The sequence below is a fragment of the Alligator mississippiensis genome, chromosome 13 (genome assembly GCF_030867095.1).
Source record: "Alligator mississippiensis isolate rAllMis1 chromosome 13, rAllMis1, whole genome shotgun sequence".
Lineage (NCBI taxonomy): Eukaryota > Metazoa > Chordata > Crocodylia > Alligatoridae > Alligator > Alligator mississippiensis.
This window is the reverse complement of record NC_081836.1, coordinates 57,971,306-57,988,306: the sequence shown is the minus strand read 5'-3', so window position 1 is coordinate 57,988,306 and position 17,001 is coordinate 57,971,306. Positions and strand designations below refer to the sequence as shown.

General features: G+C 51.3%; 1 protein-coding gene across 4 annotated transcripts in view; it reads right to left on the bottom strand.

Moving 5' to 3' along the window:
* Positions 1 to 17,001, bottom strand: part of GRID2IP (Grid2 interacting protein) — a 70,653-nt gene that overhangs the window by 43,691 nt on the left and 9,961 nt on the right. For 3 of the 4 annotated variants that reach the window (XM_059716266.1, XM_059716264.1, XM_019485465.2), the window contains exon 3: positions 13,675 to 13,829. In XM_059716266.1, coding sequence (XP_059572249.1) covers positions 13,675 to 13,829 — 155 coding nt within the window. Of the gene's footprint in view, positions 1 to 6,239; positions 6,929 to 13,674; positions 13,830 to 17,001 lie in introns of those variants that run through there. The other variant, XM_059716269.1, reaches the window with a different exon arrangement.

Below are 17,001 nucleotides of genomic sequence, written 5' to 3'. Positions count from 1 at the left end.
CCCCAAGTCCTTGTTAAATGCTATGAAAGGCCAAAGCAAGGTTTGCTGCACCATGGAGAAGTGACAGAAGAAAAAGTTTATTTTTTTCACAGCCAGTAAAACTGATCTAGTGTGTGCTTATAGACTCAGATTACTAGCTTAGGGCTGTCAAGAAGGCATCGTGGTCAGTGTCTAAGTAAGAGAGAAGGCACACCCAGTGTGTCACACTTTTCAGGAAAAAATATTCATCTGGGATTTCTTCCCTCTCTGTTTCTTTTTGCTCCCTCTAGTCCTTCTGCACAGGGGCAGAGGCCCACACAAGTCCCAGTGCAGCAGAGACCAGCACTTGTTCTGTGGTCATGGTCCCTGCCCCCAACATTGAGGAGGACTGTGTATGATTCACTTTCGAGTCCTTGGATTTTGCTCTGAGCATCAGAAGCAGAAGGACTGGCTTCCCTCATCCTGGGGCTGGTGTATGGCTGGTGTGACATCCCTGCCCCAGACGGCCGGGGTCATCTCATTAATCCCTTTTGCACAACTTTGCACTATGCCGCCTTCTGCTCAGAGAGCTATCCATCACTGCTCAGGCATCGTCTCTCGGAGCAGAAGGCCAGCCAGAGCTCCCCTGGAGCCACAGGAACACGCTGTGTTCATTAGCAGGTGACCTTCCCTATTAATAGATGGGAGGTGGGTCCCTGGGGGGCTCTCACTTGTCACTTGCATGAGCTCCAGACTCTGGCAGGAATCAGCAGAGAGGGACACGGGCTGAACGTGCCTCTCGGCTACTGATGCTGATGTAACCTTCTGCTCAGGTAATTGAATCCATTTGGATCAAGTGGCTTTGTCCTTCCACTATGAAGGGTGACTGCTGGTCCTGCTGAGAGGCAGGGACACGGCACTGAAATGCAAAAGGAGCCAACGATCGGCCGGTACCATTCACAAGCTGCAGTCTTGCTCTGAGGGACAAGGGCTCGCTTGTCCCATGCTGCAGGCTGGCCCCGGAGCCCAGTGACCGCTGCCCCTCCCTGCTAGCAGCACACATAGGCTGTGGCCCATCTCCTAGAAACAACTTCCCCACTCTCCTTGCCCACAGGTTACCAGGAACACGCTATGAACACACGCACCCCATGGGCTAGACCACAGGGTCTGTACTGATGACTTTGCTTCAGCCTCCCAGCAGGGGCTACAGTGCAATCCACAGCAAAACTGCTTCCTCCACTGCAGGCTGCCACCGAAGCCCTGGAGCCACCTTCTCCGAGTCATTTCGCGGTGCTCTGCTTAGACTCCCTGCCTCTCTCTAGAGTCTGGGCTGAGCTGAGCTAGCAGCAGCTACAGACCAGCTCACTCCAGCCATCAGGGGAGGGGCGAGGGGCTACTTCTGCAGACAGTCTCCTTCATCATCCTCCCCACATCACACCTGCCTGCATCAAGGCCCTATGCTGTAGCAACCTGCATCTGGAACCACCCAGGAAACACCCGGATCAGGAGGGAAGAGGCTGGCTGGGATCACGTGCCTCCATGGGTTGCTGCACTGAGTCTGGGCCGCAGCAGGCGACTGCGTGTTTGAATTCTGTGAGCTGCCTGGGGCCACCCCAGCCTGTAGAAAACCTGCACTTCACAGGGAACCAGTGCTGCCAGGAACCGTCCCCACCAGCCAACCCATGTGGCTTGGGAGACAGAAGCCAGCCAAGGAGGGCTCTGCGAGGGTTGTGTTGCATGGGGGACATTTTGGCCCAGTTCATCTGCAGAGCATGAAGCCAGGAGTGCAGGCTGACTGGCTCCCCTCGTCTGTTCGACATGTCCTTGCCACCTCGTTGACACTGGTCCCTGCAGGCAAGTGCCGCTTTGCTGGTGAAACCAAGCATCTGCTGTCAGCTCCCACACACCACTTTGCCCAGCACCTTTCTCACTGCCATCTGCAGCTCCTTCTGCTCTGCTTCCTGCTGTGCCCCACACACTGACTGAGCGCCCACGAGGGCTCCCCAGGCCTGTGTCTCCACTGATCTGCCCCTGCGTGGTCATTTGACCAGAAGTAGGGTTAGCAGGGAAGATGGCTTTGGACCCCGGAGGACTTCCTGGTGCAGTCCAGGGGCCAAAAGTGTAGAAACAGGCCATCACTGATCCAACCATCCTGAAAGTGCAGGGATCCAGAGCCAGGATCTTACCTTCAGGCAGCACAAAAGAGCCTGGAAATAGTTCCCACGGGAGACCCGCAGGGCTCCTTTCCTCCAGCTGGTGCATCTGGTGTGACATGGCAGAGGGGGGTGTGCGAAGGCGTATTCAGACCATGTAGTGATCTGACAATCACCATGTGGCACAGCAGTCCCTAGGGCCTGTTTCTGCCCATATATGCTCTGAATTACACCAGGGCCAAAGCAGTCTTTGGTGGCTCAGGAGGAATGTTCCTGTGACTAAGGGTATGGACAAAGGCACAGGACAAGGCACTGCCACACATCAGCTGTCCATGGGCCCACTTTTACCTTACAGCAAGGGAAAGCTAACCCATGTAGTCTGTTCCTCAGTGCAAGGGGGGCACTGTAGCCCTGTCATAGAATCGCTTTGTGACCTTGGCTGAGGGAGGTAGCCTGCCGGTTCTTGCAGCTGTAAAATAACACTTTCCTCCCTTGCAGCAGAGCTGGGAAGCATAACTCATTAATACTGACAGAGCCTGCAGAAGCCTTTGGGTGAAAGGTGCTTTGAAGGGAAAAGGATGAAAGCTCGCACCGCAGCCCTTTGCCAGGTTTGCATCTGGTCAGCCATTTGCCAGCAGACTTGCACCAGATGAGAGCAGCTTTTGCAAAGACACAGACATCAATAACTCCTGCTCACGTGCCATCCTTTAATTCCTGTCTGCAAGGGTCTTCGTGTCCAGCCAGAAGCGGACCGCGTGCAAGCACAAATGAGCACCGTGTGTTGTAGAGCCCTAGGGCTTAGCAGCCCCTTATGTGCGTGTTGTGTTGCCATTTACACTGGCACGGAGCAGCTGGGAAAAGCCAATGCTGGTGTGAGTGCTGAACGCAGTCTGCTCAGAGGCAAATCGTGGCACAAGACACCAGGAAGAGGAGAATCTGAGGACTGAAGCCTGCTGTTTTTCTACCAAACATCTGGCCACACAGAAAAGCCAGGCAGGGGGCATGGTTCCACGCTCAAGCTCACTGGAGAGCAGAGCAGCCCCACTGAGCACAGCAACATCATTCTGGATTCACAACAGTGTCAGCAAGAGGAGGGCACCGCTCAGGACAAGGGCCCCTATGAACTGGAGTGGAGTGGAAGAAAAGGAAGCCACTCAGTTGGTATCTGCAATCTGGAGGCCTCAAGGTGCCTTGAATATGTGAATCACAGGCCCCAGGAACAACTAAGGTCAGGGTGCCACCAGGTCTGGCTGAAGTCTTTAGTACAGGACTCAGGGGACAAAGTGGCTTTATATCACTTTTGTGCTCTCTTGATACCTGGGGCGGGAGCCTCCAGGGGATGTTAAGTCATCCCCAGGGCCCCACCAAGCTGGCTGTAATAGCTGTGTGCACTCCCAGATGCAAGCCTTGTGCCCCTGCCATAGCCAGCATCTTCATTACCAAACAGGGCTCTAAGGCAAACCTGTTCAGAACCAACCTGCAACCCCTGGACCAGACGAGCTCAGCACTGGGGGCTGTTTGACAGTCACATCAAACTGGCTTCACAAGCCTTACGTGACTTTGTACCAGGCAAGCTTTGCATTGCGGCCAAGGATCTCTACAGAACCAGTCTCCTTCTCAGGGCCATGAGGGAGTACCTGTGGCCCTCCCACCAAAAGTGAAAAGCCTGGGACCAGTTTTCTTCTCACCGCCCCCCTCAGTGAAAAGCAAGAGTGGAGAGTCACCCTGATGTGAGGCTGCTGGGACCAGGAAGACTCAAGCCTCTCATTGCAGCTTGTGAGGGGCCCGTATTGGAAGGCAAGAAGACGGCATCTGGTTTCATGGGAAGAAACCAGTCCAAGAAATTAAAAAATGTGACCCCATGTCCTGCTCCAAAAAATGGCTGTGCTCTGGCACTGGGGCCGTCAAAGCATGCTCAAAGTGCTCTATTCAGGATATACTTGGTCTTTCACAACTCCTCAGTATGGAGCTGGCAAGGCAAGCTCAGCTTTTCAGGACTCTTTTGTTAAGAGAAAGCCAGAACGCATTTTGGATTCAGCAATTCCTTTCCAATGCAACGGTTCCAGCTCAACTATAAAATGTGACCGCGCTGCAGAACGCAGGACTCTGTTATCCCTCGGGTCGGCCTGACAAGACAGAGTAATATCTTGACCGGAGATTTCACACCTGGCCACAGTCGTCATGATCGGTTTTAACTTTCTCAGAGTGGGGGACCTTGTATCACATTCACTCGTGCTATCCCACTGCAGATGCTTTTCCTGGTGCCCTACTTCTGCTTTGGGGCAGTGCAACCTATGTCCAGATATGCGATTAGCAATTTCTTTCTTTTCTTTTTTTCTGGAGGGAAACAGACAAAAAGAGGTTTTTTTCTCCTTTATCTCTCCCACTGTTCACAGACTTTCACAGAGGATCTGCACGGCCTGGTAGAGGAGAGTGCTTTGTTTAATTTGTAGTTCTAAATTCTCTACAAAATCAGCAGCAAGGAAGCGAGTGGCTCCTGCAGGGATATTGTTTCTATCTCTTGTAAGCAGCAATTCAGAGAGAGAAAGCATCCATCATATCTCAGAGCAACAGAGATTTTGGGAGGGAAAAATATTTCATGCATTAAAATATATAAATCCGGATGGCTGAGAAGAAATTTCTTACCCAGAGACTCACACAGATGGCTGGAAAATGTTAATACTGGCACACTCTCGGCGACTCCATTGCCATGAAAAACAAGCTGAGAAAAATAGATTGTGTTTGAACCGTTATTAAAATGAACTGCAAGGAATTTCTTCAGTCATGGGAGACCCCCCCCCAATGGGCAGAGATTTTTTTTTCTTCCAGAGATCAAAAGTGACTGTGATCAAAACGGCGCACACGCGCCCGCTGCCAGTGGGCACAGTCGGGGAGTGTGAGATCTGGTGGAACGGTGGTGTTCTCCCTCAGCAAATGCAAGATGTTTCAAAAGGTGCACAGACCATTTACAATGCAGAAAGTAAAAGCAATGCACTGTGACTGAGCACAGAACAAACCCAAGGCAAAGGCTCAAAGAAGGCATGGATAAAATGGAATCATCTACAAGATGTCTCTAGATTTATCACCTAAAGAACAAATCTGCCCAGAGGCCAGGGGGAACAGAGAGGATCAGCGCCCCGGTGTGCCCTACCGCGCATGCACATTCAGTCATTCAAGTCTCACGTTTAAGGGACCACATTGGCTTAAGTAGGGCACGCAGAATTAGACTTCGGTGAGAAGAAGCACTTACAAAACTAAAAGCCACGAGAAGATGTCGACCTACGTTGTGCTGATGGGAGTCACGCATGTTCATCATTGAACAACCCCGGTGAAAAGAGTTTGCTGCATCTCAGAGTGACCAGAAGTGAAACAGATGTGGCTGATGTTCACGGTCCAAGCCGAGAGAGGCAGAATGTGAACAGAGACCAGAAACAGCAAGGGGGGAACCAGAGTGCTGAGGAATGACAGTGCTGTTAGCAGCCCAGGCAAAGAGGTCTGCTTCTAATGCATTGGGCTCTTTTTTAATTGCAAGTGTTCTTTTAAAGCAGCTGGAAAAAAAGACGATTCAGTCATTCTGAGACGGCCTCCTAACGGTACCCTTCAGCCTGGGAGGCGCTGCAATGGCATTGCTGAGACTGCAACTCCCCAGGGACTGGAAACAACTGAGAAAGGAGAGAGGAGCTGAGGCTCACGTGCTGCCAGGGTCCCAGGGGGCCCCAAAATAACCTAAAGCACAGCATGGTCACCTTCTAATTTGAATGCACAACAGTCCCCCCAGCCCCAACACACATGCACATGCACACGTGCGCGTGCGTGTTCAACAAGGAAGCATTCTCTGGCTTACAGCAACTGGAATCACTCTGTGAAAAGAACAAGCCAGACATTTCCAAGTGACTACAGAATACAAAGCAAAAAGTTTCCCCTCTCTCCCTCTACTCCATAAGTCTCACTGAACCACTGAGCCCCTGGTGACAGAAGCTCCTGTATGCTGCTAAGAGTTAATTAATTTGCACAGCCTCAGGTGTTTGACAGTATCTGGTGCTGTCACTAGATTCCAGAATTAAATGGTTAAAAATCATCCCAGTTCCACCCACCTGGTCCCCTGGAAAGGTCTTGATTGTCACTTACCCAAGGCAGCTCATCTTTCCCTCTCGCTGCTGTATTTCATCATCCTTGAACAGACCTAGAATTGTGCACTTTTACTATAGACACCAACCATATGGGCAGGGGGACTGAGCACTGGGAGGACTTGGCACAGCACGCGCATTATCCCCGCTATCCACAACCAAACGGATGGAGGAAAAGTCAGCAAATTAAAATCTGCAGGAGCTTAATTCTGGATAAATGGGTTGAAATCCATTTGAGCTTAAAAAAAAAAAACCTCAAGCTTGGGATGTCGAGAAGAGCGGAGGGCAGAGGATGCTCCGCAGACGGTCGATGCGACTGTGCACTGGATCGGGGGCTCCTCAACTATCCTGTAAACAAACACCTTGCAGGAAATCGGTGCAATCACTGGGGTGGGGGGTGGAATAAGGAGGGGACATGTGCAGCAATCAAAGGAGAGCCAGCAGCAGCAGCAGTGTCCCAAAAATAAATACAGCTAGTGCAGAGATCCAATCAGGCTACAGCAAGGGTTAGCAGCTAAACTGGGGATTTATAAGCTGCATTCCTTTACATACGGTACATGCCAGCGTGCAGAGAGCTGCGTCACATTCAGAGGTGCAGCTTAGCCGAGGCAAGAAAATTCTGGGGATGCTACAGTCTGGAGTGGGGACGGGGTGGAGGGGTGAGCCTCTACCCATCCTGCCACACACAAAATGCAGGAGTCCGGGAGGCCATACCAGCAGAGAAACTGCCACCATCTTAACAGGGGGGGAGGGAGGAGGGAGCAGAGGGGCCTAGTGGGGGGCTGTGAGCCCCCTGCATGCTGCAGAGTGGGGCTTGAGGGTTGGACAAGGAAGTAGGTTGTGGATCCACAGACCTAAGCTTTCCAGTGGAGAGGGTATAAGACCCCCACCACTGCCCTTCCAGCTCGTGGCCTGTGACAGTGGCCTTTGCTTTGCTCATCTCCAGCACAGGTAGAGTAGCAGGAAAAGCACCGGTCCCTCTGCTCCACTCCACCCTGACCTGGAAACCCACCTCCTGCTGGCTCAGTGGCCCCCTCAGCCCTTGACCTTTTGCCCATGGCCCCTGGCAAGACAAGCCTCTGCTTCAGGTTGGCCTTCAAGCCAGAGGGAGAGTGGCTTGCTTAAACATATTTGCAAACAGCTGGGGACCTGACAGAAAGGTAACAATCCTTTCACCGGCTACATACGCTTGGCCAGGAACGCTTGCAGATGTGACAGGCCAGCTGTGCTGGGTGGACTGCCTTTGCCTAGTCTGGCAAGGCTGAGTAAGGGCTCCATGTGCTCGTCTAGGAACAAACCCATCTCCAGCAAGGAGATCTCTTCTGCCAAAAACAGTCTTGTCTAGCAAGCTGCCACCAGAATCCAGCCCCTTCGTGTCACCTGGGTGGTGCACAGGAACCAGAGCAGATGCCGAATCCAGCCCACAGAGTCAGCCCGGCAGAGGCAACTGATCCACTGAAAAAAATCAGCAGGGGCAGCTCAGACTTTACAAAAGGCAAGAGACACCAAATGGCTCGTGCTTCTAGCAAGACATCTGGGAAAGCAGAAACTTGATTTCCTTGCACTTGGCTTCTTAAGCAGCATTTTCTCTCTGATTCATTTCATTAAGATTAGATGGTAAATCTCTGCCCTGAGCTAAGTATTTCATTCACATTAAGCCAAGATTAGCTTCCCGACACACTGAGCCTCCTTGCCCCAGCCTCAGTCCTAGCCTTTCACACCAGGGCACGGGGAACGATTAAGGGCTTTTTAAAATCAGTTATTTTCCAAGGCACAAGAAACATAATTTGAAGCTGCCTTGATGGCTTTGCCCTTTTGGGGAATCAGATGCTGAGCAGTGACAGTTCTGACTGAGCCTCAAATGCAGGCATTATCATCAGGGGAGTCCACAGGGACAGTGGCTCTCCTTGACTTCAGTCCCTGCCGAGACATGCTGTGCATCCTGAAATAAGACGAAGAGGGAGGGAAACCAAGGACTGGAACCACTCAAAGGGCTTGGGGGTCCAGATGGAATCAGCACACAGACATTCAGAAGCTTATTTAAATCCCTCATATGGAAAATCCTACAGTGGTTCAGAAGGATAAAGACAATAGACCTCTATAGAAGTGACTTGAACCCCTTATAGAATTTATCAGAGAATAAGATCTCTTCTGCAGTTATTTTCCCCTAAAGTTCAGGTTGGGGTGAGTTTAGGTGAAGGCTGAGCAGGTCAACCTTTAATCTCTGTTTTATCCAGGCTGAATTGCTTGCAGACAGATTCCCTTGTTTGTCCTGAGAGCCCCGTAGGATTTCAGTCACTTATATTTTGCATCCATGTTTCTATGTGCTTTTAGTCACAGTGACTCTCAACAGCTGGAGAGCAATTTTCACAACTGGATCTCAGAGCACCTGACAAAGATGGGTAAGAATCATTGTACCCTGTTTGCCAAAGAGCAAGGTGTGGCCAGAAAGATGAAACGATGTCTTCAAAGTCACAGAGAGAGTCAGTGGCAAAGCTCAGGATACCACTCAGGGCTCCAGCTGGCTTGCACACTGAAAGAACCCAGAAAGGGACAGCCATAGCTGGACATCTCCCACTGCTCACCCCCAAAGTGAAGAAAATTCCTCAGCCTATAAGCTCCTTTACTGGACAGCTCAGTCATGTCCTATGTGTGTACACTGTCCTGTACCCGAGGGCCTGGACTGAACAAAAATAAAGAGTCTATATCTTGTAATGTTCTATCTTATCTTCCAATCAAGGGTCTTTCATAGATTCATAGGTGCTAGGGTTGGAAGGGACCTCAGTAGGTCATCGAGTTCAACCCCCTGCCCTGGGCAGGGAAGAGTGCTGGGGTCAGATGACCCCAGCTAGGTGCCTGTCCAGTCTCCTCTTGAAGACCCCCAGGGTAGGGGAGAGCACCACCTCCCTTGGAAGCCCATTCCACATTCTGGCAACCCTGACCGTAAAGAAGTTCTCCCTGATGTCCAACTTAAATCTGCTCTCTGTCAGTTTGCGGCCACTGTTCCTAGTTACTCCAGGGGTGCCCTAGTAAATAAAGCATCTCCTATTCCCTGCTGACCTCCCCTGATGAATTTATAGGCAGTCACAAGATCACCCCTCAGCCTTCTCTTGCGAAGTCTGAAGAGATCTAGGTCCCTCAGTCTCTCCTCGTAGGGCCTTGCCTGCAGGCCTCTGACCATATGAGTGGCCTCCTCTGAACCCTCTTAGGGTTATCCACATCCCTCTTGAAGTGTGGCACCCAAAACTGGACGCAGTACTTCCACTGTGGCCTGACCAGTGCCACATAGAGGAGAAGCATCACCTCCCTGGATCTGTTCATCACACATCTGCTAATGCATGATAAAGTGCAGTTAGCCTTATTGATCATTTCCTCACACTGATGACTCATGTTCATCTTGGAGTCAACTATGACTCCAAGATCCCTTTCTGCTGCTGAGAAGGTCATCCCCCAGCCTGTAAGTGTGTGGGTGGGTCTTTTTACCCAGGTGCAGCACTTTGCACTTGTCTTTGTTGAACTGCATCCTATTTCGTTCTGCCCATTTTTCCAACCCGTCCAGATCCATCTGGATTCATTCCCTACCCTCTGGTGTGTTAACTTTGCCCCATAATTTGGTATCATCTGCGAACTTGGCCAGGGTGCTCTCCATGCCCTTGTCCAAGTCACTGATAAAGACATTGAACAGCACCGGTCCAAGGACCGAGCCCTGGGGGACTCCACTGCCTACATCTTCCCAGGTCAATACCGACCCATCCACCACCCCTCTCTGGGTGTGACCCCGAGCCAATTTGCCACCCACCTGACCGTGTGATCATCTGCATCACAGCCTGTCAGTTTATTTATGAGAACAGAATAAGATACCATGTCGAAGGCCTTCTTAAAGTCTAGGTAGATGACATCCACCTCGACTCCCGCGTCTAAGCATTTTGTGACCTGGTCATAAAAAGAAACCAGGTTAGTCAGGCAGGATCTACCTGCAATGAATCCATGCTGATTTCCTTTCAGCATTATTTCCCCTGCTGGGCTCCCACAAATGTGATCCTTACTGACTTTTTTCCAGAGTTTTCCCAAGGATGGAGGTGAGACTAACTGGCCTATAGTTTCCCGGTTCCTCCCTTCTCCCCTTCTTGAAAACAGGGACCACACTGGCCCTTTTCCAGTCCTCTGGGACCTGACTGGAGCACCGTGAGTGCTCGAACAGCCATGCCAGCAGCTCTGCTATGCCATATCATGGACACCCCAGGAGGTGGGAGGTGTCTCACAGATGGCACAAAGCAGAGTGACCTCTCACAAGGTCACACAAAGGCCAGGAACAGATTGCCAGTCTCCTGCCATCCTATACTGGGCACTAGTCCCTGCTCCCCCCTCCTTTCCAAGCCTTTCTGGATAAACAGCTAAGCACCCAAGCAGACTCCACATGGCAGGAGGCTTAGCTGGACAGAGAACAACATTCAGCTAAAGGTGACAAAATCTGTGGTGATCACCAGGAATAATTACATGGCAGTTACAGTTGCCTCGCCTTCAGCCCATAGGAGTGGCCCTGGCTGAGACCGGACACATCATTGGCATGTGACCTCCTGCTTCTCGGAGCAGAGGAGCTTTATACCCTTCTCCCCAAGGTACAAAGCGCTTTGCCGTGGGTGCACAGTTTCTGAAGCAAAAGGAGAGTGTCTTCCAAGTTGCAACCTACCCATTGCTACTGCTACCAGCTCAATGAGAAGCAGGAGTTCAGACACACAAGAGCTGCCAATGAAAGGGAGCAAGTATGGAAGGGTCCAGGGAGGCTGAACGCAGCCGTGAGAGCCTGCCTCCTGGTCACGTCTCAAAGGGCGCCTGGCATTCCTGACTGCGTAGTGAGTTCACATGGTACTGTGACCATACATCCACTGGCAACATGGGGTAATGCTGATGGGCAAGGCAGGTGAGACAGGCCACAGCACGCATCACTCCCCCCACTTTGTGGCTCCCTCTGCTACGGCTTCGGAGACCCTGGGCGCAGCGCACCGTTGTTATGGTAACGGTAATATCTTACAATTCCACTGATTAAAGCAGGAATTGGAAAGCCCAGCCCGGAAGGGAGCCAGATGGAGACCCGATTCCCTAATGACCATCATCCCTCACTGGCCATAATCCCCAGCACGTGTCCTGTGCAGTGGCAGCCTCCACTGCAAAACAGACCTGCACTGTTTGACCGCAAAAAGAGCACGCAGCCCCCGCTGCACAGGCTGGGGCCTGCCCTGGTTTTGATCGCCACAGAGCAGCTCCACTAGTCCCAGTCATGCCTGGATTCTGCTGGCAGACATGGGTGTTCAGAGTCCCGCGTGTGGTGCATAAACCCCTACCTGGGCCCAGTGTCCCTTACAAACAAGCAGTGTAAAGTGGTTGCAAAGGAGGTGCACAGGGCATTTATAATCATGGTCAGAGCAGTGTGAAACCCTTAGAGTAAGTGTCAGTGTAAATGAGAATCAGGCTCCCACTCCGAACACCTGAAGAGACAGGGCACTTGTGCAATGGTGTCTCCAGGAGCTCTCCCCATGCCAGCCCCCAACAGCTGTATTGCAGTCTCCTCAGGGGATGGCAGCTCAGACCAGGCTCTCTGTCCCTCACTGATGAAAGGAGCTTCAAAGGCAGCCATTTTCCTGCCTAACCTTTCTGGAAGGCTTCAAGCTGTGCTAAAAGCACTGCCTCAGAGAAAACAATCACTGTGACTGTGAAAGAACAAGCAGGTGAGGAAAGAGTTGGGTACAGAGCCCAGGCATGCACAGGCAGCATGTGCAAGATGTGCACACACCTATGCATACCCACCAGCCTTGCATGTACACTCACATAACGTACACCACCGTTGGTGCACAGGCACAAACACCCTACACACAGAAGCACAACGATGTACACCACATCCTCTTGTCACCCAGACCCAACAAGCCTGCCTCCCACATACACACATGGACGGGCAGGGAAGCAGATAGCAAAGCAAACTGAGCTCTGGTATCTCCATCCTTCACTGAAGACACTCCCTCTGTTTACTGATGACCATGCTTTCCTATCGCAGATCAATCGGAGAAAGGCTCTTGTTCAAGAATTAGGACTTGCTGCATGGAACAGAGCACCGCAGTGATTACAAGCTGGCAGGGGGTTTCTGCAGGGATGGGAACTGCACTAATTATGCAGAGCCCGGCTCCCCACTGCCTTTGGCAGGGTGCAGCGTTTTGCACCAGCTGGGCACAGATGCAAGTGACAGCACAGGGGGCAAAGCACAGAGAATCAAGCCAAGACAGATGGAGGTATGAGAATAGTTTGTGGGCTTCCTTCTCCTTTTACTTACTCTGGTGTAAGTCAGGAGAAACCTACTGACTTCTGTGCAGTTATGCCCAGGTGTCACTGGTGTAAGTGAGCAGAGAACTTGCCTTCAGAAGATTTTAAAGGGTGCAGGTACTGAGATGAGACCTGGACCATTTTGGGTAGTGCAGGGAGTGAGGCCTCCAATGATGGCTGAGACATGAGGTTAAGCAAAGGGGGATCTAGAACAACTTCCTTGCTGACGAGATGCGCAGGTCAGGGAAGAATCTCCCAAGAGAACTGGATTCAGGCAGTGCACCGACTTCTCACTGTGCACTTGTATCTACCCACTGCTGAAGCCTGTGGTCTTTATAGTGATTACTTTGAATGTGAGTGTCCAAACAGCTAAGCTGGGGCCCCATGAACTTTACAGGGGGAAGAATCCAAATCCTTCTCCTGTCACTTACAAGCCCCCTCTCAAGGTACTAATGATGCCCTGGTCTCTCCTGCTGCTTTCCCGTGGCACACTGTAGGGTTTTGGGTGGTAAGGGGTTGTATTAAAGATCCTAAATTCATCCTGGGGTGCTTTGGGCTGTGACACATGTGAAGGGCCAAAGGGGGTGTTCTCGTGAACCATTCTGGACAAACATCATGACAAAATTGCCTGGAATTACTGGGGGCAGGATGACCCTTCCAGTCCTCTGTTCAAAAGTAATTCTCAGCATTGCCTCCCACACCAGGCAACATGTTCCTGCATTGCACAGGGGTTAAAATGCCCCACCTAGCAGAGGACTGTAATGCTAGTCACTGGTGGCCAGATCAGCCTCTGCACCCAGTGGTTCCCCTCCAGAAATCAGCCGAGTCCTGTGAATAATCTGTCTTTGTGCCATGCTGAGTAAATCTTAGGATCAGGGGAAGTCAGTGTGCAGCTATCTCAGCTCAGCTGGAAGTTTGCTGCCCTTGGCAGGAGTGAAGATGGGATGGTCTCAATTAGGAGCTTGCCTGCAAACCTGACACTTTCCAAATGAGGAAGGTAAAAGGCTGGCAGAAGGAGCTACTGGAATGCTCTCTAATTACAGCCCCTGAGCCATCATGCACGTGTAGCCACCCCATGTTTTAATCACCAGCCGATCATGCGATCATTACTGAGAGCTCCATACCTGATGTTGTCAATGAGGAGCTGGTGGGACTCACTGGTGAGAATCATGGAAAGGGCATAAGCCAAGTACTCCACCTTCCGCTCAGCTGCATACTGCTTCAGGATCATGAATACCTTCTCCTTCACCTCTGGCTGGCCACCCAGGATTTCATCCACCTGTGTGGGGGAGGGAACAAGAAACATATGAATGGAGGGAGACACTGCCAGAAAGCTCAGCAGAAATAAAATCAGAAGCAGCACGTTCATCTATTTATAATACATGGACCAGTCAGAGAAGGGGAAACAATCTACTCAAAAAACCCCCCTACAAATTGCAAATGATTGTGGCAAAAATCCACAACTCCCTGAGACTCCACAGCTGTCACTGTGTGGCATGCTATCGTCTTGGAGAACTCTACAGCAACCACAAGAATAGAAATCCTACTGCTCCAAATGCACAGGTTTCCCACGCATGAGCTAAAAGAGAACTTTCTTGTGGTGTAGTCTGAGGACACAGCTGAACAGTCCTGATGCCATGTCACAGGGGGAACAGCTTGCACTGAAAACAGACCTTAAATCACCTCTTGGCCAGACTGTGACATGTCCTTGCTGTGAACTCTTGCAAAGCTGCAGAGAAATAGGAAGCTGATGCCTGTGCAATAGTGGAGTACATGGAAAAGGGCTGCAGTGAATCAGTGGTTCCCAGGCACTGGGACATATCACAGGTGGGACATGAGGCTTTTGTGACTGGTTTCTAGAGCCCTCTCTTCCCACCTCAATGAATAGCTTTTATGCTGGTATTCAGCTCACTGCCCTGCCTTCTTACCACTCTGTTACACCCATTCCAGCCTGCTGTGGAGCCTGAGGAGGGGGTCATGATCTTAGCACAGATTTGAGGGACCCCAAGCTCTATGACAAAAATGCACGCAAGGCATGAATCGGGCCTAGGAGGAAAAGCTGGGGACAAGGTCCCAGTCTGGTAACTCTACAGCTCTAGTTATTTTAGAAAGAGAGAAGCAGCTGGGCAAGCTGGTGTGTGGGGACCTTTCTCCTCTGACCGAGATGATTCCAGGGAGTCCACATGTGGGCAAACATCCTTCAGATGCAAGAAATGCAGGAGTGATGTCCCCTGCACCCAGCCTGTGTTTGCCTTTCTATGGGTGCAGAGTCCTGCACATCCAAGCAATGTCCCCAGTCTTGCGGTATCTGGCTTCCAAACAGAAGTTAGCACCCACAGGCAGAGAGCTCACTCACCCTCTCCCTCCCTCTGAGTAACAGGGCCACCTGCCTTCCCTGTGCTCCCAAACCACAACGCACCTACGCCCAGCGGACGTGCAGGGGGTGAGGGGCCTTTACAAGAAAGAGGAAGTCGCTGCCTCCTGGCGCGCGTTCCACTTTGAAGCTCTCCAAAGTCAGTGATCACAGGCCTTGGTAACCTACATCACAAGCCACCAGGTACTTGGCAATTTGAAAAAGCCATCATGTGACCACTTCTGAAATTCCCAGGAAGCAGCAGACATTTCAAGGTTATTAAATCTGGAGCAGTCAAGGCAGCCGCTCTCCAGCATATGCCTGCATCTCACTCCAGTCCCAGTGCAGTGCTGACAAAGAGCTGGGCATCTGCAGTGAGCCCAATCCTGGGGCTCTCCAGTTAAAGCTTTGCCAGAGCCAGATAGTCAGGACTTGGCCCTGAAAGGAGAGAGTCCTGGGAGCCTCCAGGCTGCTGTAGCCCTAACCCCAGAGATCTAGCCAGCTGAAAAGTCCTCTGCCTCCCTCCCTGTGCAGAAACGTGGCTGGGAAAGAGACTGGCACCTCAGGGGAGCTGATTTGACAGCCCTGGAGCCTGAAGTCCCGGCTTATGCAGAGAATAGGTACAGGGTGGCTTGTGGCAGCAGCCAGCCTTGCTGTAGTGTATAGCCCTGACCAGAAGAGGCAAGGCACATCCATGCTCCATTGTCCATTCAGGCCTCGGCCTCTCTGCAGAGACCTGTCAAGGAGGGGACCAAGTGGTACAAACTGTGATGGGGGCAACCCCCCTGAGCTACCTCCCAGACCCAGTGCCCAGGGCACAGTCTGGCAGGGACTACCTGCAATGCGCAGGAATGCAGTGCCACCAGAGAACAGGCCAGAGTCCCACCCACCCTGGAGCAGGCAAGAGCAGAGCAGCAACCTAGGACCAGCTAAGGAACAGATCCAGAAGCAGCGCCAGCTGAGGGTTTGGGTACAGGCTCATAAACATCACAGGTCAGGAGTGAAGATGCTGCCAAGCCTGCTGGTTGCCCATCCCTCAGTGAGGCCTTCAACACTGAGAATCCAAGAGAGGAGGGACTGGAGCTCCAGGAGAGAAAAACCTCACATCTCAGGCTTGCAAAGCCCAGAGGACAGTTGCCCAGTGCAAACCACACGCCTCCTTATGCCTTTTAACACACGGCCAGAGCCCAGACTGCAGTGGCACAGTGAAACAGCTGTGAGCTGGTGGTGCATCCTGGGTAATGACATGCAAATAAGCAGCATCCCCAGGCTCCATCCTGGCACCTTGGACTGTCCTCCCAGCTCTGCCACCAGCAGCTGAAGTGCAGCCGAGTTTGCAGGTATAGCAGAGGGGAAGCACCCCACTGGGTTTTATTATTTTCTGCAGCTTGCTGAAAATTAAACAACTTAAAACATCTGAGCCATTCTCCTCCCCACCAGAGTGCTGTTTGCCAGCTGGGCCACGCTCCTGCTCCTGAAAGGCAGCAGCCCACGATGATCTACAAACTCATTTACACTCAGTTTCTCTGGGGCATGAGAAGAGGCTGGAGGCTTGTGGGGTGGGATGTCTAGTATGGAAGGAGCATGCTATGTTGGCAAGCAGCACAGGGTATCAGCATCACGTAAAGAGGCAGCAAGCACAGTGATGGAGCCACATCCAGCTCCAGTTTTGTGAATGTCCCCACTGACTGCAGAAATCCTTTAAGAAATATTTCCTGTGGTGCAATATGAATGGACTGGTTAACATAAAATGAAGTGACTTCTCAGCCTTTCAACAGTCCCCAGTAATCAGTGGGGATGTGTCTAACCTTCAACAAAACCACCACATGAATCCTAAAGTAAATGCATGTTCTTCTTCTGTCTTTGTCATAAACTAGTTATTTTTCCAGAATTGTGCACAAATGATAGTTCTTTCTGTTATTGTTCTGCATGTTGTACAGCCTTAATGTAAAGCCAGACTAATGGAGATTCCTCTGATACCCATGAATCACTCTATGAACATCTTCCTTTTTTGTCAGCATAGGATCAAAAAAACAGACCCCTGGTTATTTTCATAACAGCATTTTTTTTAAAGTTTTTTTAAATGGAAATGAGGAAG